This window comes from Bubalus kerabau, chromosome 4, assembly GCF_029407905.1.
Source record: "Bubalus kerabau isolate K-KA32 ecotype Philippines breed swamp buffalo chromosome 4, PCC_UOA_SB_1v2, whole genome shotgun sequence".
Taxonomy (NCBI): domain Eukaryota; kingdom Metazoa; phylum Chordata; class Mammalia; order Artiodactyla; family Bovidae; genus Bubalus; species Bubalus kerabau.
The window spans coordinates 16,133,652-16,155,938 of NC_073627.1; the positions used below are offsets into that span (position 1 = coordinate 16,133,652).

Genomic DNA, 22,287 nt, shown 5'->3' on the forward strand with positions numbered 1-22,287 from the left:
CAAATACTTGTATTTGTTTCCTTATTATATTTTCACTCTTTATCACGGATGCAGCCTCCCAAATAGATTTCATTTATGTAGCTTCATTTGCCACATGTAAAATGCCAACTGCTTAAGTGGTTAACAGCTGCGCAAAAGGAAAATCTAAAAAACTGAATATAACCCACACTCTAGTCTAGACCAGTAGCTCTCAAACTTTTTGGTCTCAGGTACCCTCTACACTTAACAGAAATACAATGAGATTTCATTTTAAAAATGGTTATTATCTAGTGTTATTTATTGTATTAAAAATAAGAAAATTTTTAAATTTATAATTCATGTTAAAATAACAAACCTCATGACACTTTAACATATATGCTTTATTAAAGATAACTTTTATTTTATAATACTACCTCACATTTTTCCAAATCTTATATTTTCTATTGCATTCAAATTGTTGCAATGTGTTGTTCTGATTAAAGCCAAGGAAGAAAACCTGGCCTCCCAAAGATATGTAGTTGGAAAAGGGAAAAAGAATATTTATTAATAACCTTTTCAGATACTTGCAGACTTTTACTCTTGACACTACACTCAACCTTGACAGGTGCACATTTCTTAAAGGTTATTTTCATTGTGTAATCCAAAACCATATGGACGAACTTTCACATTTTGTCACACTATAATTCATGGGTCTATCCTGCACTTTGAATGGGGCCTTTACTCATGCATGATTCTGTAACATCATGCATTGCTCTCTGAAAATACTGGTTTACTGAGATGGCTTGAAGATCATCCAAGACATTTCACTGCGTAATTAAAAAATACACATTTCATGGCTGATTATCAACAGACTTTAAGGATTAGAAAGCTGTCACCTATAGCCACCACCCTGAAAGCACCCAATCTCGTCTGATCTTGGAAGCTAAGCAGGATCGGGCCTGGTTAGTACTTGGAAGGGAGGAAGCTGTCAAACTCACTGTGATGAATACAGTGTCCCAAATTCTAATTTCTGCATGAAAACTTGAGTCTCTATCACTGACAAGAGACACTTTTGTTTTCCTTGATATGCCATTCATTTTCTCAATTGAAAATGGTGTCCCATGAAAAAAAAGCAGCTAGCTCAGTTAGCGGGAGAAGGCAATGGCATCCCACTCCAGTACTCTTGCCTGGAGAGTCCCATGGATGGAGGAGCCTGGTGGGCTGCAGTTCATGGGGGTCGCTAAGAGACACGACTGAGTGACTTCACTTTCACTTTTCACTTTCCTGCATTGGAGAAGGAAATAGCAACCCACTCCAGTGTTCTTGCCTGGAGAATCCGAGGGGCGGGGGAGCCTGGTGGGCTGACATCTATGGGGTCGCACAGAGTCGGACATGACTAAAATGACTTAGCAGCAGCTCAGTTCACAACTTGAACACCTAAGTGTCTTTCCTTGAGACAACTGTCATATCTTGGCACGCAATAAAAATGTTTACCTGCCCTTTCCCATTTTGTCACATGGAATGTAAGAGTAATGTAAGAGTCAAGATTAAATAATTTTTGTTTCATCAAGGATACTGATGTGAAGCTGGCTTCTATTTTCGGTACTGTGACAGTCAGGCAGGGAAGAAGGCAGTGACCACTGGGACAACGGGTGCCACTGTCCCGATTCAGGCTAAGGTATCAGCATTGCCTTCAGCCATCAGTGCCGTTGCCGACAGAGTGAAGACGGCAAATCACCTCAGCATTACCACGAAAACTCTTTTGACTCTGTAGACTCCGTGCAAAGACCCTTCTAGGTGTCCTTGGACCACACTCTGAAAACCACTGCTCTAGATCTAGAATCACTAGGGCATGCAAGCTCTAATCTGATATTTAACCTGGATGAAATACTGATTGTTTCCCCCAAGTGAGTACACTGATATCCTCATTTCCTTTTCCTGATTTAAGAACAGCCTTTCATCTGCCCCAGATCTGGGAAAAATAGTAAAGATTTACAGCAATTAAAAAGCAAATGCAGGTCCAGGGACCCACAGTGAAAGGAAGATGGTAAGTGATGGTATGGAAAACAAGTACAATTGCTTGAATACAATTCTTCACTTAAAACTGAATGTGAGCAAGAGACTCAGCTGTACCTTGAATAGTACAGGCTACAAAGTCTCAACCATTCAGTCACCTTCTGATTCAATCACTTGGCAAATATGACAAAATTCCAAAGAAATATTCTCATGACATAATAAGGAGTACGAATCAGAGGAGTACTCTGATATTGGGAAAACGTAAATATTAAAGCTGAAGAAAACTGCATCAGCTTGAAAGAGAAAACTGTATCAGCTTGAAAGAAGAGTCAAATTCAGCAATACCGTACCTCTGAATGATCAATGGGAGGAAGAGGATCAATGATTTTTTTGGAAGGTGCAATTGGATTTCCATCACTATCATATTCCAAATTATCTTCCTCCTCCTCTTGAACCACACCAGCAGTTGGATTCTCTGCCATATACCGAAAATAAGCTTCCTGCAGGAAAGCACAAGATCATAATCATACCCAAGAATAACAGAACATTTTTGCTCCTGTAATTAGTGCGCACAGCATACCAGATGACTGCACAGTATACATACCTACCCAGTAAGATAAGACTCTTACTAGCAATTCCTTTAACAATAGCAGTATTCAGAGGGACAATCAGAGGAAATGAGACAGTTACTACCCTAAAGTGATTTAGGTTGCTTAACAGAAGACTTATAAAACTGTCAGTTCCACAGCCTTCCTGGGGTGGAGTGTCTACTACCTACCATGCTGAGAGCTGTGGAACACATGCTGTGGCTTTACCAATCCAAGTTTGGAAGCTGACACTGATTAGAAGGGTCACCAACCTAGAAAGGGCTCATTCTAGGTCCCTTCTCTCCATCCCACAACTGAATGAGGAAAAAAATACTAAAGGACTGTCATTTAACGAATGTTCCATCTTGAAACACAAGAATCACAAACAGAACCCTTAGAAACAGGTCAAGGTTAGGTGTTACGAGAGGTTGTCTGCAGATCCCACACTATTCTACTTCTTGATTTATCAGAATAAACATTAATTTTGGATTTAAAAAAATCACGCTGAGTAAAGCTCATCTTTGTTTTTGATATCGTACTTGACCAAAATTTCCATCTTCAACATGGGGGAAAGCCACATGAATCTTTATATTACCAACTGGTCACACAGGTAGAAAAGGAGCAAGTCAAATGACATTCCCTGCTGAACGTCAGGAATGGCCATTTCAGTGAAGACAAGCTCTAGCTTGTCCCCAGGACAGACTTTGTGGGGTGAAAGTAAAAGATAGAAATACTGCATAGGAACTCACTTGGTCATCTTCCTCTTCAATGTCATCTCGAATACCCCTGGAAAAACAAGCGGAGAAACAAACTTCCCTGCAAATGTTCCACATACCCAGCTCCATACTTATAGCACATTAGTGTTGAATTCCATCCAGGACAGGAACTCTCAACACTAACAATAACAAAGTAGCAGTAAGCACACTGGAAGCCATCCATCCACCACGCATGTCTGATTTCACACTATAAGCTGCAGTTTGCATTTCTTTTGAATGGGATGATGTGGTACCCCTAGAAACATCAAATATATCAGTACTAACAAGCATATAGGGAGTAAAAACTTGTGAAGAGATACCCAAGGGCCCTAGCTTTGTATATCCCACACAACAAACACAATGCAGTTGTGAAAAGGATTTTGTATTAAAAGCAGAAACAAGAAGAACACCTGCATTTGGTATACACTAAAGATGGTCACAACTGCCTTAATGTGCCCCAGAGTTTTTAGCTCTGAGTAACTGCATTCAGCCAAAATCCTCAGGGCCAGAGAAAAAAACTACATCAACTCTTTTTAAAATCTGGGACTAAAACAGTTCATGTGGAGAAGTGGACCTTCTCCACTTGCATCTCTCAGGAACTATGAAAGTATAGTTGCTTAATTCCCACAACCATTGCTTTTTAATCCGACTTTCTGCCTACCCTAGAGCACTTGCTATTCTTAGGGCAAGCAACACCACCAGTGGAGGGTAGCTGGAAGGGAACACAACACACAATAAGCACCCAAGCGAGGGCAGACCCTCCGTGTGGCACAGGAGCCTTGGGAGGGGCTGAGCACTGACTGCCAAGCAGAGGGCAAAGTCCAACCTGCCTGCCTGTGCTTGGTAGCAAAAGCCTTAGGAAAAGTATATTCAGCAAGGGAAAGAGGAGAATTCTCTTTCCTAGAAAATAAAGTATTTCAAGCTCTGACTAGTTGCTAAAGCATGTCACCCTCAAATCAGATTTTATTATTTATTAATAATATACATAGTTTTTTGTATATAATTATGGTTACATCTTAAAAATCAATCACATATGCATAAACCTATATTTATATTAGTTATGGGGACAAAACTCAGAAAAATGAACCCAAACTAGTAATGATGCTCTCTTGCTTCCCTGTGTAATTCACTCTTGTGGTTACTAAAAACTATTTACAGTTGAATACCAAAGAGAATGCTTTTTAATGAGTGCAAATGCAGTCATCTCTATTACCTACAAAAATATTATTTAAGGTAATAACTTTAAGTCAGGACATTTGTGTAGTTTAATTTTTCTTTATAAACTTTGGGGGAACAGGCTTTGCAATAATGTAGCAATTTTCATGTAACCTTTCTGAAGGAGGAGAAAACAACTTACTTTACGTTTTTTCTTTCCTTGTCCTTTTCTTCAAGCCTCTTCATGTCTCTAGCCGCCTGATCCTAATGAAACAAAAGGCCGTATGGAATCACCAACTAAAAACACTGAAAGGAAAATTTCTTTATAAAGAATTTTTAGATTCAAACAAGCACCATCACAGTTATAGCTATGCATTTTGACAACTGCACTTTGATGCAATCAAATTGTTTTTTGACAATTATTTTTTAGAGAGAAATACCCATGTTCTAAAAACTTGACTATATATGCAGATTCCATAGTTTTTATCTGCAAATATACCATGTGTGGAAAAATTAGCAAAAATGCTTGACTTTTTTTTTTTTTAAAGAGTGCCATTGCCTTCTCCATAATTACCAAAGGGGCTAGTAAAAAAATGCAGATTTCTGTATCTGGCTCTAGAAAGGTGGTTCTGAGCCTTGGGTGATTCTATCCCCCGTGGACACCTGGCAATATCAGGAGACATTTTTTGGCTGGCACAACTTGGGGTGGGGGGAGCTGTTACTAACATCCAGTGGGTGAAGGCCACAGATGCCTCTAAACATCGGGCAATGCACAGGACAGCCCACCAGAGAACTATCCAGCCCTAAATGCCCTTAGGGTGAAAAACCTAGCACTAAGTAAACTGCAGCCATGAAATTAAAAGGCGCTTGCTCCCTGGAAAGAAAGCCATGACCATATTAAAAAGCAGAGACATCATCTTGCCAACAAAGGTCCGTATAGTCAAAACTACAGCTTTTCCAATAGTCATGTACAGATATGAGAGCTGGACCATGAAGAAGGCTGAGCACCCAAGAACTGGTGTTCTGAACTGTGGTGCTGGGGAAGACTCTTAAGAGTCCCTTGGATTGCAAGACCACCAATCAATCCTACTGGAAATCAACCCTGAATATTTATTGGAAGGACTGATGCTGAACCTCCAATACTTTGGACACCTGATGGGAAAAGCTGACTCACTGGAAAAGACCCTAATGCTGGGAAAAGCTGGGGGCAGGAGAAGGGGGCAACAGAGGATGTGGTGGTTGGACAGACAGCATCACTGACAATGGACATGAGTTTGAACAAACTCCAGGAGACAGTGAAGGACGGGGAGCCTGGCATGCTGTAGTCCAGGGGTTGCAAAGTCAGACACGACTTAGCAACGGAAAAACAACAAATAAATCTACGAAATAAGAACCCTTTGGGGTGGACTTAAATACATGCAGTTTTCCCATTTTTAAAAAAACACATTCTGCGAACTGTTTTTTGTTGTAAAGCAATGTGAGTTTTTCTGACTTCTTTGATTTGGATTAATGCAATACCTTGGCAACAACACTCTCCCTAAGATCAGATAACATCCAATCTCTGTCCAAAAATCAGCAAAATGCCTTTGGATACTACAGCAGAAAACATCTGCAAGAATGATGTTATATCAAAAAGACTTAACCTCCAAACAGCTTCAACTACTTGAAATTCCAAGCAAGAGAATTTGGACCATTCTTGGATACTCCTACTCAAAAAGGGTTATGCCAGCTTGCACTACCAAAAATTAAATCTAAATTTAAACCTCAAAAATCAAGAGGTGATTTTTATTCTAATTCATCACTAGGGATCTGAAAAAATAATGAGAAACACAGCCCTTTGGGAAATGTCCATGTATCAAGAAGATTAAAAAAAAAAACCTAAACCAATATGTATATGATATCTCAAACAAAACAAACCATTTATCCATTGCCTTTACTTCTAGAGAGAATCATTTAACACACTGTATTTACAAAATTGCTACCATCTTGCAAAGCACAGGTATGTTCTGAGTAGTTCTGGTAAGCATTATGCAGAAATGCACAACACAAGAACTCAGATGCTAAATGATACAGCAAAAAGAACATGGGCTTTGGAGTTTACATGGGCTTTGGAGTTGAATCCTGGCTCTGCTACTTTTTAGGTATACACTCTTTGGAAAGTAATTTATTCTAAATCAAAGGTGGGAAACCCAAAATACTCAATGGGTAGCAATTTCACAATGAATGAAGTGAGGCAAGATAAGGAAAGTTCTATACTTCTGACACGGACATGTTTTGCTTGCATTTTACTAAGTTGTTTTTGTTTAGCTGCTAAGTTGTGTCTGACTCTTTGTGACCCCATGGACTGTAGCCCTCCAGGCTTCTCTGTCCATGGGATTTCCCAGACCAGAATACTGGAGTGGGTTGCTATTTCCCTCTCCAGCAGATCTGCCTGACCCAGGAATCAAACGCACATCTCTTGCTTGGCAGATAAATTCCTTACTACTGAGGCATCAGAGGAAGCCCCGAATATTCTAAAGAAGCATGGTCTAATTTTTCTTTTAACACATAGTCCTGAGTTTTATTTTCGGATATTTGACAACAGACCCACACTCAGGAAATCTACTTCTCCACTATAAGAAAATTATAACACAAATATGACGGTAAAAGGCTCTAAGCGATGGCCTCAGTGTCAAGAAGACAATAGGGACTGATGGGTGAAGTAGAAAAAGCCTGCCTTGCCCAAAGCAGGCAGTTATTTTGTCGGCAACAGCCTGTTTTTTGCCACACACGAATGCAGTCCCAGTCTTGCCACATTTTTCACTTTTCAGGAGACTGATCTTTTAGACAAAAATCTCCGGATCTTAAAAAATGTTGGCTCCTATTTTTAAAAAGCATCGTTTACACCAAACAAAACCACATCTTTACTGGATTCTTTTACCCCCTGCTTCCTCAGAGGAGAGATGAATTCTGGCTGAAGACTTCAGGTAACAAGTAACTGAGGAATCTAGAAGGACTTTACTTCATAAACAATGAAGTGACAGTTTCTGAGTAAGAGAAGTAATATGACAAGAAACACGCTTCAGTCCAATTACTCTGTAGCTGTACACTACATGAATAGGAGAGCAGAGAGCCTAAAGAAAGGAGAGAATTAATTTAGACAGGTAAGAGTTAAGGTAGAGGGGAAGATGACCATAATGGAAACAGAAACAGATATAAGAGATACTGTAAAGACTGACAGAAGCTGGCAAATGATGAGAGGAAGGCAGCACTATGTTCTGGACAAGAGCTAGTTCTCAGTACTACTAAGCAAGAAAAATCAGATTTGCATCCTAGCTCTGCCACACAGTACCAATGTGGTTTGGAGAAGTGATCTGAATTATCTTAGGGTTGAGTTTTTTTATCAGTTAAGAAGTATTATAGTTTTTCTGCCTATTCACCTTTGTTATTCTGAGAAATAAATGAAGCAAGACATGAACATGCTTGATCAGTTACTAGAAAAAAAAAAAAGAGGGGACTTCCCCAGCAGTCCAGTAGCTAAGACTCTGCCTTCCAATACAGGGGGCACAGGTTCCATCCCTGGTCAGGGAACTAAGATCCCACATACCACACAGCAAAAAAGAAAAAAAAAAAAAAAAGAGAGAGAGAGAGAGAGAAGACCCAAATAATAAATGAAAGAGAAGAAATCACAACTATAACAACAACAAAAAAGCCGTAAGAGAATACTATGAACAATTAGATGCCAACAAATCCAACAACCTAGAAGAAATGGACAGCTTTCTAGAAACATGCAGCCCACCAAAACTGAATGAAGAAGAGAAACAGGTAAACTGAACAGATCGAACATAAGAAATTAAATAAAAACTCCCTACAAACAGAAGTCCAGGACCAGGTAGCTTCACTGGGAAATTCTACCAAAAATACAAAGAACTTACACTGATCTTTCCCAAACTCTTCCAAAAGACCACAGAGGAAGGAACACTCCCAAAGGCATTCTATGAAGCCACTATCACCCTGAAACCAAAACCAGACAAAGACACTACCAAAAAATAAAAGTATAGGCCAGTATCTTTGATGAGTATATGTGCTGTGTGCTATGCTCAGTCGCGTCTGACTCTTTACAGCCCCACGGTCTATAGCCGGCCAGACTCCTCTGTACATGGAATTTTTCAGTCAATTACTGAGTCACTTTTTTGCTGTACAGAAGAAATTAACACAACACTGTAAATCAACTATACCTTAATAAAATTGGAAAAAAAAAAAAAAAAGAGGGGCTATTTAAAGGAAGAAATTAAAGCCATTGTGGGAATTTTCTGGCAGTCCAGTGGTTAGGACTGTGTTTTCACTGTGGAGAGCCAGGGCTTAATCACAGGTTAAGAAACTAAAATTCCACAAGCTGTTTACTGGGGCCAAAAAAAAAAACAAAAACAAGTTAAAGGGACCAGGGGAACACATCCATGTAAAAACAGCCAATATGTTTCTAGAAAAGCAGAGCTGAAACTAAAGAGAGACTATGGATCTAAAGATATTAATTTATTCACACAGAAGTTAATTTTGGAAGTGGGTGAGGTCACTAAGGAATGTATAAAACCTGAAGATAGTACATTAATAAAGAGAACTGTAGCAGAATCATCATATGAGAAACTGGAAGAGAATCACCAGAATGACAGATAACAGTCACAAGGCTAGGTAAGGACTTTTTTTTTTGGTGTAATCACATGGTAGTTGTTTTTTAAGAGTTAAAGACATAGAAATACCAATAGATGAAATGATATGTCGGAGATTTACTTTAAATAATGTAAAAGGGGGTGGGAGGTGTCAGATAACAAAAGACTGGCCAAAGTGTTACCTGATAAAGCAGGGTGAAGGGCATTTGGGAACTCATCTTATTATTCTACTTTATGTGTTTGAAATTCTTCATGATACAAAGTAATTAAATAGAAAAGTCAGAGACATGGGAGAAAAGCACAAAATCACAAAAAGCCTAGTGAGAAGAGTTTTAAGGAGGAAGAGGTCACAAGTCTCATTTTCTACAGCAAGGTCACGAACATGGATAAAAAGAAATAAATACCAAAAGTACGGAATACAGAATCTGTAATTTTAGCAAATTCCTTAAGTTTAATTACCTTACATAAATATGTATTCAATAAAAGCTAGACTGAGTAAGATAGTATTCATTCCATTTAAGACTATACCAAGAATTATTAAAATAAAACATACCACACACACACACACACTTGAGCCACTATGTTCAAGGGTTACAGTTCAAATTCCTAGGCATCAATCATCTCTGAAAATGCTACAGGGCCATGGAAGTATATTTAAGAAACTATGGAATACAAGAGCAAAATTCTCTCAACAAAGGGCCAATAAACAAATTCTGAGGACTAAAGCACTAGGTTAATCTGACCTGTTTCTAATTGCTAAAGATGTTAACGTAGCAGAGTTGATACTTGCCTCCACTTCAGCCATGAATGCCTCTAAGGGATCATCATCACTGTCAGAGTCTACTGGCTTGGAATGGAATTGCTGGCGGGTAGGTGAGTTCTCAGCAGGAATGTAAGGTAAATCAACGTTACTAGAATCTTCTTCCTCATCTTCAAAATATCTGAAAATTAAGATTCATGATTGATAAAGTGAATGTTTAATTTGGGGGTGGGTGACTCTTTCATTTAACAAAATTTTTATTATGGTATGTATATGTTACCATTAAAGAGATTTTGGTCCTTTGGCTTAGGACTTAATTATTAAGTATCACTTGATATATGCCAAATTCTAATACAGCAAAAAAACCACAGCAGATTCTCCATTTCAGTAGTGTCTGCTAAAAATTACATTTCTAGTTCTGTCAAAAGGGATGAGTTTTCAATACAAAATTATCAACAACATATCACTGTTGAATAGATACAGCAAATATTAAAGCACATGCTATGGGAAAAATACTTTCGTATGAAATATCAAAAGCCTAGTTTATTCTTCACCACACTTTAAAAACTTTTAGATATTAAATTCATAAGGCTAGAGATGTTCTTAAGAAGTTCTGGGCTATTTTCTAAGAACCAACAAAAAAACTTCTAGAACTGAAAATAAATGCTCAGGAGTATAGCCAATATTTTATAACTATAAAAGGAGAATAACCTTTGAAAACTGTGAATCACTCTGTTGTACACTCAAAACTTATATAACATTGTACACGAACCACACTTCCTCACCATACTATGTTACGTATTCAGAAAACAACTTCGACATCTGGAAAAAGTACCACTTTCCCTCTAACAGATATCCCAGAAAAGAATATCGATATAGCTATACACTAAAACAAAACAAAAATACTGTTTAGAGCTCATCTCAGAATTAAATGAAAGAGTAATACAACAGAATATTAAAGAGATCAAAACTACTGCCTAAACTTCAAAGTATTTCAAGTCTTCATTTTAAAAGCTCTAACCATTCTTATATGCTATACACACACACACAAATGCATATTTCTTTATACAGTAGTTTCATTTAATGTATCCCTGAGCTGGTAAACTGGTCTCTAGAATAATGATCCTGGACTTTGCTAAATCTTAAACACTTACTTATAAACTTAATTGCTAAATAATATACCAATTTTTTAAAATGCTGCTAAATACTTTAAAAACTGTGATCTTGAAGGTTAAAAAAAAAAAAAAAAGCTCAACAGTGTAATGACCAGGCTAGAAATAATAGCAATATAACATTTCTTTAGACCTGGCAAAAAAAAAAAAAGAAGAACTTAAAATCTGTAAAGAATTAGAGCTCAAACTTTCAAACCCCAGCTTTTCAACAATCACTTTATTAGACAATCAAGCTACAAAAGGTAACTGGTAAATATGGTTCCTGAGAACTGTGAGCAAAAATCTGAGGTTTTCCTACCACTGTAAGATGTTACAACACAACAGTTTAACAGTTTTAAGGACTTCGGTGTTGAGTCAAACTATGTCTCTACCAGTTCTGATAACTGCCTGTGTTTACCAAACAACTTCTATGCTGTAAATAAAAAACTTCAGTGAAGAACATCAAAAACCATGTAAATTAAGTAATTCAATTTAAACAAAACATTTTAGCCATATTTAGGTTTCAATGGCCTCAAATCCGTTTTGGAACAAGGAAAAATAAAGGACCACACAAGTATTATATTTCTTGTGAATGAGTGAACGTAACGATTTAACTTGTTAGAAACAATGCAATTCAGTGAGATAACCAATTTAAGAAGTCATGTTATTATTTGAGAAACAAATGGTTTCTTTGCTTCAATTTTTTTGATGGAATGAATACCTCAAAGACTAACCTTGCTAAATACCAGATATTATTACCACTTACGCATTTTCTTCATCGAAGTTGGCCCGTTTAGAACCAATTTTGTAGAAAGAAGGGAGCTGTGGTGGAGCCGACTTTCCAAAGCCGGAAGCAGAGCTGGCTGCCCCAAAGGCACTGTGGGACTGCTGCGGGAGCTTGGGCTCCTCCTTCTTGCCAGCACTGATGGCGAAACCGCCAAAACCAAAGCCCCTCTTGGTGCCGGGGCCACCTTTATTCCAGTTCATGGCGTCAGAGACTGATCTGTTAGGAACAAGACACACGTACAAATTTAACTTTATATAAAGTGAACAGCCCACTGATGTTTATGTCTCTTCCAACCTTTACCTACAATTTTAAACATTTGCCTCTCAATTAAAATTTTAATTTTGGTACAAAAAAGATTGGCACAACTCTGTAAATCAATTATACTTCAATTAAAAAAATTTTAACTTTGGACTTCAGATATTCAATATGCTAACCTCAGATACGCAGATGACACCACCCTTATGGCAGAAAGCGAAGAGGAACTCAAAAGCCTCTTGATGAAAGTGAAAGAGGAGAGTGAAAAAGTTGGCTTAAAGCTCAACATTCAGAAAACGAAGATCATGGCATCCAGTCCCATCACTTCATGGGAAATAGATGGGGAAACAGTGGAAACAGTGTCAGACTTTATTTTTTGGGCTCCAAAATCACTGCAGATGGTGACTGCAGCCATGAAATTAAAAGACGCTTGCTCCTTGGAAGAAAAGTTATGACCAACCTAGATAGCATATTCAAAAGCAGAGACATTACTTTGCCAACAAAGGTGCGTCTAGTCAAGGCTATGGTCTTTCCTGTGGTCATGTGTGGATGTGAGAGTTGGACTGTGAAGAAAGCTAAGCGCCGAAGAATTGATGCTTTTGAACTGTGGTGTTGGAGAAGACTCCTGAGTCCCTTGGACTGTAAGGAGATCCAACCAGTCCATTCTGAAGGAGATCAGCCCCGGGTGTTCTTTGGAAGGAATGATGCTAAAGCTGAAACTGCAGTACTTTGGCCACCTCATGCGAAGAGTTGACTCATTGGAAAAGACTCTGATGCTGGGAGGGATTGGGGGCAGGAGGAGAAGGGGACGACAGAGGATGAGATGGCTGGATGGCATCACTGACTCAATGGACGTGAGTTTGAATGAACTCTGGGGGTTGGTGATGGACAGGGAGGCCTGGCGTGCTGCGATTCATGGGGTTGCAAAGAGTCAGACACGACTGAGCAACTGAACTGAACTGAACCTTAATAAAGCAGTCACATTTTCTTTTTTTTTGATACACATTTTTAAATTGGGAGATAACTGCTTTACAATTTTGTGTAAAGTTGTACACAAAATTGCTGATTTCTGTTGTACAACAATGGGAATCGATCATAATTTTACATACACACACACACCCTCCCCTCCATCTTGAGCCCCCTTTCTCTCCGGGAATCAGTCATACTTTTACACACACATACACTCCTCTCCCTCTTGAACTCCCTTCCTTGAAACAGTCACATTTCCTGAAACACTGAAGACACCATAATTTATTTTACTGAGATCTCAATCGGAACAGGAATTCAGTATTTAATGTCATACCCTTCAAAAAGATTTGATTGCCAGTTGAATATCTTATTCAGTTAGCCTAATGTTAAAGATTACAAAGAAATTTCCTGAGCATCAATCAAACTCATTTAAAAATAAAACTTTTTATCTTATTAGCCTTGGTTTCAAAAAACCATTTTTTAATGAAACAAGTTACCTAAGTTTCACAGAATAGCGGAAAACTCAGAAAGCAAAAAAGAACAAAATTTAACACTACCTGAAACTCCTCTTCCAGATACACAATTTTGTTGATATATTTTGCTATTTTTTCTATGCATGTGTATACACACACACAATTTAAGATCAAAACTGAAACCATACTGTACAAATTGTTTTACTGATTTCTTCACCTTATGATACACATGACTATGTGAATAAATACACTTCTCTACTTCTGTTTCTTTTTTTTTTTAAGTTGTGAAACATATCATATATCTTTGTCCATACTCTTAATTATTTCCTTAGGCTCAATTTTTTAAAAATACAACTGCTTATCAAAGGGAAAGTGCATTTTAAGTTTCACATTTATGGAGAAGTGTCCATTATACACTGAGTAACATGATAAAGGCATAAAACAAGGTTGGTGGTATGATTCAATGTAAAAATATGTGTACCTGTACCAAGATAGTTGGAGGGCTATTTATCAAAATGTTAATACCAATCATTTGAATTTTACTTTTTTTCTCTTTTAATAATGGTATTAAAGTTTACCATTAATAAGAAAAGTTTATATTTTTATAAAAGACTCTGAAGTCAACGTGAAAAGAGTTTCAAAAACTGCTTTTTACGATGGCATTGTTGAAGTGACTAGGAATAGGAACAATATGCTCTGCTCTTCTGGTTCTATACCCCGCTCACCGATTTTGTTTTACTGCTGTTACACAGTACTTAGTTCAGTCTGTTTAGTATTAAATTTGATTTATGCTATGTCAATCTCTACCCTTAACTCCAGGTAGGGACTGTCTTTACTCATTTTGGACCTTTCGTAGAAAATATTCACGGTTAGAGTAAGCACTTAGTAAGTAATAGCTTACTCAAACATAATTAAGACCGTTTCTTGCCTTCTTCTGGAATCCCTTAAGAGGAATCAACATAATTCTAGTGAGATGATATTTAGTTAGAAGATTTACAAGCCAGAAAATTTTAGCATCTGAGAGTACTGTTTAACCAATCTGTGAGCCTGGCCTTCCAAGAGCTGTTCCTAAGCAACAAAAATTACAGATTTTGAATTTTAACCTTTTTCCTAGTGTATATAATGCATAATAAGAGGCTGTTAATAATTAATCCATTAAATTTTGGATTCTGAATTTTATCCCTTTTCCTTGTGTATATAATGCATAATAAAAGGCTAACAATAAACAAGCCATTGAAATAGACAGGTAAAGGAAGGATGGAAAAAACAAACGTTGGTAGATTTTAAGAATTACATGAATAATCTCATGGCTTATTGAAAGCCTGTTGAGAAAGTTCAGGCATTGTATTGGGTGCTGGGCATTTATCTATGAAAGATACAGTCCCATACTCAAGGAATTCAGTGTAGTTTTAGGCAGCTTACAAAAAGAAATGATGTGTAGAGGTATTACTGAAAGCGCATTCATTGATGGCCCAGTAGAAGAGTACCCAACCTACCATGAATGGGGGACAAGGCAGTTTTTCTGGAGATGACAGTCGTGTTAATTTTTTAAACCTGAAGAGGCATTAGACCAGGGAAGAAGTGCCAGAGAGAAATTTTAGACCAAAGGAACTGTAAATGCTACCACAAAGGACTAGAAATAGTTCAGTGCAGCTGGAGTTCTCTAGGACTTTTGGGAAAGTTGCAGGCACATGTTCAGAAAGACAAAGGGCCCAGATATAGGGTTGGTATACTATGCTAAGAATACACCATACAAAAATATACTCTGCCAGCTGTAAGGAATCATTAATTTTAAGCAAAAAAAGAGGACATGTTTTGGATCACCATTTTAGAGAGATCAGATGAGAGATGGCATGAAAAGTTGGGACACAAGGAAAGTGGTTAGGACATTATCATAAAAATGTAGATAAACCACAACAAGGTACTACAAAACTAAGGAAGTGGCTATGAGGAAGGGTGGGGTGTCGATCTGATGTTTTACTGAGGTATTTACGAGGAAGAATCAACTGGGGAGAATGACCAAATCAGACGTGAAGCTGAGGAGGAAGGACGAGTCTAGAATAATTTTGGAGGGTTCTGGCTTTTACAGATTGGGTGAATGACGGTGCCATTAACAGAGATTGAAACCCAGAAAAGTCACGGGTGGAGAAGCAGATAGAAAGTGAGATCAGTTCACAGTACCTATGGGAGCACTCAGGATAGCGGGCAAGTAAGGTCTGTAAGTGCAGAGAGAGATCTGTGAAGGAGTTATAGGTCCCACACGAGATGTCCGCATTTGAGGTTACTAATGTAGATAAGCCAGCAGAGAGGGCAGACAGAGCGAGAAAACGGGTGTTAGTGGAGGTCCATACTTAGGAAGGATTGGGAAGAGAAGCTCACGTGAAAACCTGACAAAGAACAGAGAGAGAGAGAGAGAGAAGCAGAGAACAGTGACATAGATGGTGCAAAGTTTTAGAAGCAGAAAGAAATGTCCAATGTTAATAACAAAAGAGGAGATGGGGCGCGGGGGGGGGTGGGGGGGGTGGGTAAGAACTGAAAAGCCCCTGCTGAAGCAGTAGGGAAAAAGTTAAGTGATGACTGGTAAGGGGTAGAGGCTGAAGACAAGGCCAAGAGGAGTACAGATTACTTTCTAGGCCGTTTACCAATGTGAAAAAGAGTGTGAGGTGTTAACTAGAGGAATTTTGCTTTTTGTTTAAGGAAGACATCTAACCATGTTTATATGCTAAAGAGGAAAGGCCAACACAAATAGAAAAACTGAAGATTTAGGATGACAGGAAAAATCACAGGAACAAGCTGTTGCCGAGAGCTGAAGAGAAAAGACCAAAACCTTTAACAAGGAGTAAATAACACTTCCCCCTAGGCTGAGGACAGGAGAAAAGGATGGGCATAAATTAATCCCACTAAATAACCAAAGGGCTCAAATTACAAGAGAAATAAATCAAATACTTGGTTTTAAAAATTCAACTTCTACAGACAGGCAAGCAGCATGACCTTGGGCAGGTGAGAGTTGCTTAATAGCTTAAAAATATGCAATACTTTAACTCTTCCAAGATGTGGGTCAACCCAAAGACTGAGAACCCTTAAGTGCCCCTACACCTTTCACTAGTGTGATCTAGGTCACACTGCCCATGTTCCCCGATTAACTGTCTCCAGCAATGCCAAACAATTGTGCTTTCTACAACCCACTGACTAGAATGTCAGCGCCACGTGGGCAAGGACTTTCTTGTTTTGTCCAACATAGTATCTATAGTGCCTGGTGTACACAGTACTCAAAAATTTTTCGTTGAATGGATAAATATCAGGCTCTTCAAAATTCATCCCAGTATCTGTGAAATCCATCAGCTCCTATTATTATAAGCCTTACTATCTAGCCAACCAGCTGTCCTGATGAAATCTAAGCCAGGTCATCCTCAGACACCACTGATTTTGACTTTCTTGAACAGTTTTCCTACTATTAGTCCATGTGTATGGCTACAGGTCCTCAACAATCAGAGGTCTGAGGGACTGTAGCAGATATAAGAAGCACAAGATGGCCAACCTAATCTCTATTTGGTTTTATCTTTTTTTTTTTAATGAGCCCTCCTCTGCTTAGGTTATAAGTCTATGAAAAGTACTTTGCATTCTCTAGGCAAACACTGGAGAAGAGAAATCTACTCAATAGTTAATAAGGAAGTCAAAACATAGTGAGGACATTAAAAAATTAATGTAGTCCACCATTCACGGGTCTTCTCAAAGCTCCCTTTATAGTGGCTTCTTAAAAAACCATTGAACTATATGATACAGCATTTCCTCTCCTGACTGAGTATATACCCAAAAGAACTGAAAACAGGGAAGACATTTGTTACACCCATGTTCCAAGTAGCATTATTCACAAGACAAAAGGTGGAAGCAACCCAAGTGTCTACAGATGGATGAATAAACTAAATGTGGCAAGATAAATACATAGCAATAGTACTCAGACTTAAAAGGGAAGAAAATTCTGACACACGCTACAACATGGATGAGACTTAAGGACGTCAAGTTAAGGAAATAAGCTGGACTTCCCTGGTCATGCAGAGGATAAGAATCTACCCGCCAGTGCAGGGGACACAGGTTTGATCCCAGGTCCGGGAAGATTCCACATGCCCTGAGGCAACTAAGCCCTCGTGCCTAGAGCCTGGAAACTGCAACAAGAGAAGCCATCGCAATGAGAAACCCACACACCACAGCTAGAGAGTAGCCCTCGCTATTACAGAACTAGAGAACGCCTGGACACAGCAACGAAGACCTAGTCCAGCCAGAAATAAATAAAAGAAATAAGCCACTCACAAAAGGACAAATATGGTATGATTCCTCTTACATGAGGTACTTAGTCAAACTCAGAGGCAACGTAGAAGGGTGGTTGCCAGGAATTAGGAGGAGAGAGGATGGGGAGTTACTGCTTAATGGGGGCAGAGTCTCAGTTTTCTAACATGAAAGAAGTTCTATGGACACTGCGGTGCTGATGGTAGCAAAACAGTGTGGACGTACTCAACGTCCGTGAACTGGCCACTTGAAAATGGTTTTGATTTTTCATGTGTTATTTTACAAGTTAAAAAAAAAACCCTTGAAAATCAAAGAATCAGAATTCAACCACACATGTATTTTTAGAGTGTTATTTTATCTGGTTTATGAGGGAGAATGATGCTGTCCAGACCTGTTTCTACTCTAAAATGCAAATATACTTGTGAAATTTCAGTTACATTTTTTCTCTTTAAAAAATAGTGCTTTTAAAAATAAAACATTTACTTTGAAAAGAATTAGCTAATAGAACCATAAGCAAAATGTATCAGCATTTGCTTTAAAGAGAGCAATGTGAGTTGGGTCTTAGAAATCACAAACATGTTTTATGTAGACCAATAATCACCTTCTGTTTTGTGCCCAGTACTGAGAGGTAACATCTCTCCCTTCCTTCACCTACAAGAAGTGAGGGAAACAGCCCTATGAGGTAAAGTATTAACTGAAGTAACAGTGGGTCAGAAATAAATAGCAATAAGAGAAAATAAGAATTCCCACCTCTTTGGCAGGTGTTTGTTAATATTTTGGAACTAAGGAAAATCACACTCAAAGGGGGTGAGCACTCAAACCTCCTTCGGGGTTTCTCCAGACCCTGACCCCTCACCTTCTGGCCATACACTTCTGATCCCGTCATTCCCTTCAATTCAACAGCTCTCTAGTTACTCAATCAGGCTGGAATGAGACTCTCCGTTGTGGCAATGAACTACTTTACATGCACTCTGGTGAATGCTCTTCCCTCAACCTGCGTTCTGTTCCCACCAGATCTCTCATTTTATCTATCTGCCAAAGCCTATCCTTCAACACCCATCTCAAATACCAACTCCTAGAACTATGACATGAATATGATTTCCCAGAGAAAAGCTACTTTCTTCATTCAACTCCTGTTCTAGTCTTAAAACACCCAACATCTATTCAAAACTATCTGTGTTCTTTTTTTCTCTCTCCAGCTCCATGTTACAAACTCAATGGCTTATTCATTTTCTTTTTCTCTTCTGTTTTCCAGAGAATACACTCATCATTCATATTTATTCAACATATAGGAGACCTGGGGAGATTCAAAACTTGGCCAACGAGAAAAATTAAGGACAGCATAAAGTATCAATACCTGCTTGGTACTGTTTTAGGCACTAAAATGTGATTTAGTAGAAAATCTTAACAGCACAGTAAAGCAGCACAGACCATGGAGCCAAGCTGCCTACGTTTAAACACTGGCTTTGTCAACTAACTTGATTTGAACTTCATTGAAGTTATTCAGCTTCTCTGGCCTTACTTTCCTCATCTATAAGATGGTGAGACTATCACCTACTTCATGGGGTTGGTGTGAAAAACTGAATTCACATACAAAAATACACCTGGAACAAAGCCTGGCAAATGGTGCACAATGTGTATTAGCTGTCATGTTTATCATTATTTTTTTTTTCCAGAAATCAATCTCTCTGTTGGTTAATGGAGAATATCAAGTTAAGATGTCTCAAGTTTCTTTCAACTTAGAGATTCCATACCCTGGTGCCATATGACACTGAAAATGTCAGAGATCACTACAAGTTGACAAATGGGGACAGGTTTCAAAAGAGAGCTAGAACCCAGAAGATGAGTTTTGTTTTTTATTTTACACGGAAAGATATAAGCTGAGTAGAGAAGTATGATGCAAGGAGGAAAGCTAGAAACAGCAAAGTCTAGGAAAGTACAATAAGTGTAGGAACATAAGGAAGATAATTTGGCTAGTTTATGTTTTGAGAAATTGTGGAAAATAAGATATAAATGACTTTAAAAATAGTGGATTAAAAACAAATGATTATAAAGTTACTTTTTCATTATCATTAACATTGTGTTTTTGGAGTAGGAGAAAGATTTCTAGTGACAGTTGATCACCATCTACTCTATCTAATAATCTGCCTTGAGAATAACTCACACACTATAAATCTGATTATTTAGCAAGAATCTGTACAAAACCCAAGAATTTCAACACATTCTTCTAAAGCCAAAATAAGTAACTGCTAGATTACACTTGTTTTAGAAGCATCTCTTTTCTCTCTGCCAGCTTAAAGAAACTAAGAGCTGATTACATAAAGATGTGATAAAACTAAAACATAAAGAACTGTACTCTTCCACAAATTGCACTAAATTATTAACAGTGTAGGTCAGATCTTACTATTCCCCTGCTCAAAACTCTCAGTTTCCATCTCAGGCAGAAGAAAAATGAAATCTTCACAACAGCCTAAAAGGTCCTGGTTGTCCGGTGCTCCCTGCAACGCCTTGTTCCCCTCCCTGACCTTATCTCCTAATAATTCCTCCTTTTTGCTCACAGTACTCCAAACATGCTGGTCTTCTAACTGTTCCTCTAACAAGCCAGCATTGTCCTCTTCAAGGTCTTTATACTTGCTGGTTCCTCTGCCTGGAAGGATCATTCCTCCAGAAACTTAGCTGAGCTCACTCCCTCACCTCCTTATCTAGTCTGCTTAAACATCAGCTTGTCTGTAAACACTTCCCTGACCATGCTGTTTAAAAAGGCAACATCTCCCCATTCCTCTCTTCAGCTTTATTTTTTTTTCACCTAAGGCATTAATCATCTTCTAACATACAGTATAATTTATATATTTGTTTTCTCTCTTTCCCTCACTACAACGTTTCATGAAGGTCCGGATCACAAATCAAGCACACTGGTAGGGAACAGGCACACAGAAGTTATCGACAAAAATATTTCTTGAGTGAATGAACTGCATATTAGGCCATAGTATGTCCCATCTGGGTACAGGAAAATACAACATACATTTTTTTTTCCTTCACCACTTAAAGTCTAAACATGAATTCTGGTATCAAAGACGTTCCACTGGGCTTGGCTCTGGAAAGTTAAAGCGAATTAAAACACAATCTCTGCTCTTTAGGAGTTCGGTGGTGTGTATATAGAAAATAGATATATACAAAGATCATTCACAAAAAAACAAAATGTATGGGAACCCAGAGGAATCTGAATGACCACCCAAAGGGGTGAGGGGGCAAAGCTTCCGCTAAGGTGATAAGAAAGCTAAGATTCCCCCGAAGTCTCGACTAGTATGATTGTTCTTCCTTGTATTATTGGTGCCTAAGCTTGCAACTCCATATAAATTATTTACCCACATTAGAAAGGCTCTTTAGCAGGCCGTAGAAAAGTTTTGTGAGGAGGCTGATGCTAGTCACAGATACACTCAAAGCTACACAAAGATCACCGACTATGCCTTTCACTGTCTTCAGATTTGGCAACTTTGGCCTGGCAGGTCCCCCGATCTGGAGACTAGCATCTGCTAACTGCTGCTGGCTCGGATCAGAATCCTCCCCGTGCCTATGCCTCCCGAAGCCCAGAACCCTACAAATCCCTTCCCGGACGGGCGAGCGCCGCCTCCGGAAAGCCGCCAACTGGGCCTCATCAAGAGTTGTGGCAGAAGCGGGAGCCGTAGGAGGGCGACGAGGCTCCGAAAGGCTCCTCGAGTCTTCAGTCCCGCACTCCTACCCCTCCCCGGGCCCCTGCGCCTCGGCTTCCTGGAAGCTCCGCCGACTCTTTGTTAAGAGAGGCCGCGGTTCCCTGGCCCTCACTAGGCCCCGCAGTTGCCTGTGGTGCCCCCAAGGGGTTACGGCCCCGCGTCCAGACCCACCTCGCGCAAACCTGCTGCTGCGGCTGCAGAGGCAGCTGCTGCTACCACCGACTCGGAGAGAACCTCACGGCCCGAAGTACGCGCGGTCCAGGCCCAGTCCCGCCGCGCTCCGCCCTCTCCGCCCCCTTCGCTACCGCCGCCGCCGCCACCGCCTCTCGGCCCGTTGCTGACGGAGGGGGGAGGGGAACAAAACCGGACATGCGCAGTGCGGAGAGCGCGGGCCGAAGGGCGGGGCCTGGTCTACGGCTCCCGGAAGGCGCCCCGGGCTCTGGGCCTTAAGGCTCCCGGATAACCTCACAGACGCCTCGGACCTGAGTGAGGAGTGTTCATGGCCCGTATAGGGAGTGGGTCTGGGAGTGAAGAAAGTAGTAGTGGCAGGGAGCCGCCAAAAAAAATAATCCCCCAAAAGGGGCTCGAGTGGAAAATACATGCACATGAAATTGCCGAGTCCCTAAACTCTGCTCTTTAGCAAAAACGACCTGGGCGACATTTCTCCGTGTGCCCCTGGACACGTGGTCTTGTAGAGCATGGTGACTTTTAACTTCCGGAGCACGGGTTCAGCGTGATGACAACTAGACTGAACCCTAGCGGAGAGCACTGGGATAGGCGC

At 39.5% G+C, this 22,287-nt stretch overlaps 1 protein-coding gene across 1 annotated transcript in view; it reads right to left on the minus strand.

Moving 5' to 3' along the window:
- Nucleotides 1-22,236, minus strand: part of DDX42 (DEAD-box helicase 42) — a 36,222-nt gene extending 13,986 nt beyond the window's left edge. Inside the window, exons 1-6 of the mRNA XM_055575530.1 lie at nucleotides 21,678-22,236; nucleotides 11,795-12,031; nucleotides 9,908-10,058; nucleotides 4,674-4,735; nucleotides 3,311-3,347; nucleotides 2,325-2,474 (exon numbers count right to left, since the gene is read on the minus strand). Coding sequence (XP_055431505.1) covers nucleotides 2,325-2,474; nucleotides 3,311-3,347; nucleotides 4,674-4,735; nucleotides 9,908-10,058; nucleotides 11,795-12,015 — 621 coding nt within the window. The 5' untranslated portion in view covers nucleotides 12,016-12,031; nucleotides 21,678-22,236. The remainder of the gene's footprint in view (nucleotides 1-2,324; nucleotides 2,475-3,310; nucleotides 3,348-4,673; nucleotides 4,736-9,907; nucleotides 10,059-11,794; nucleotides 12,032-21,677) is intronic.
- Nucleotides 22,237-22,287: the final 51 nt, after the last annotated feature.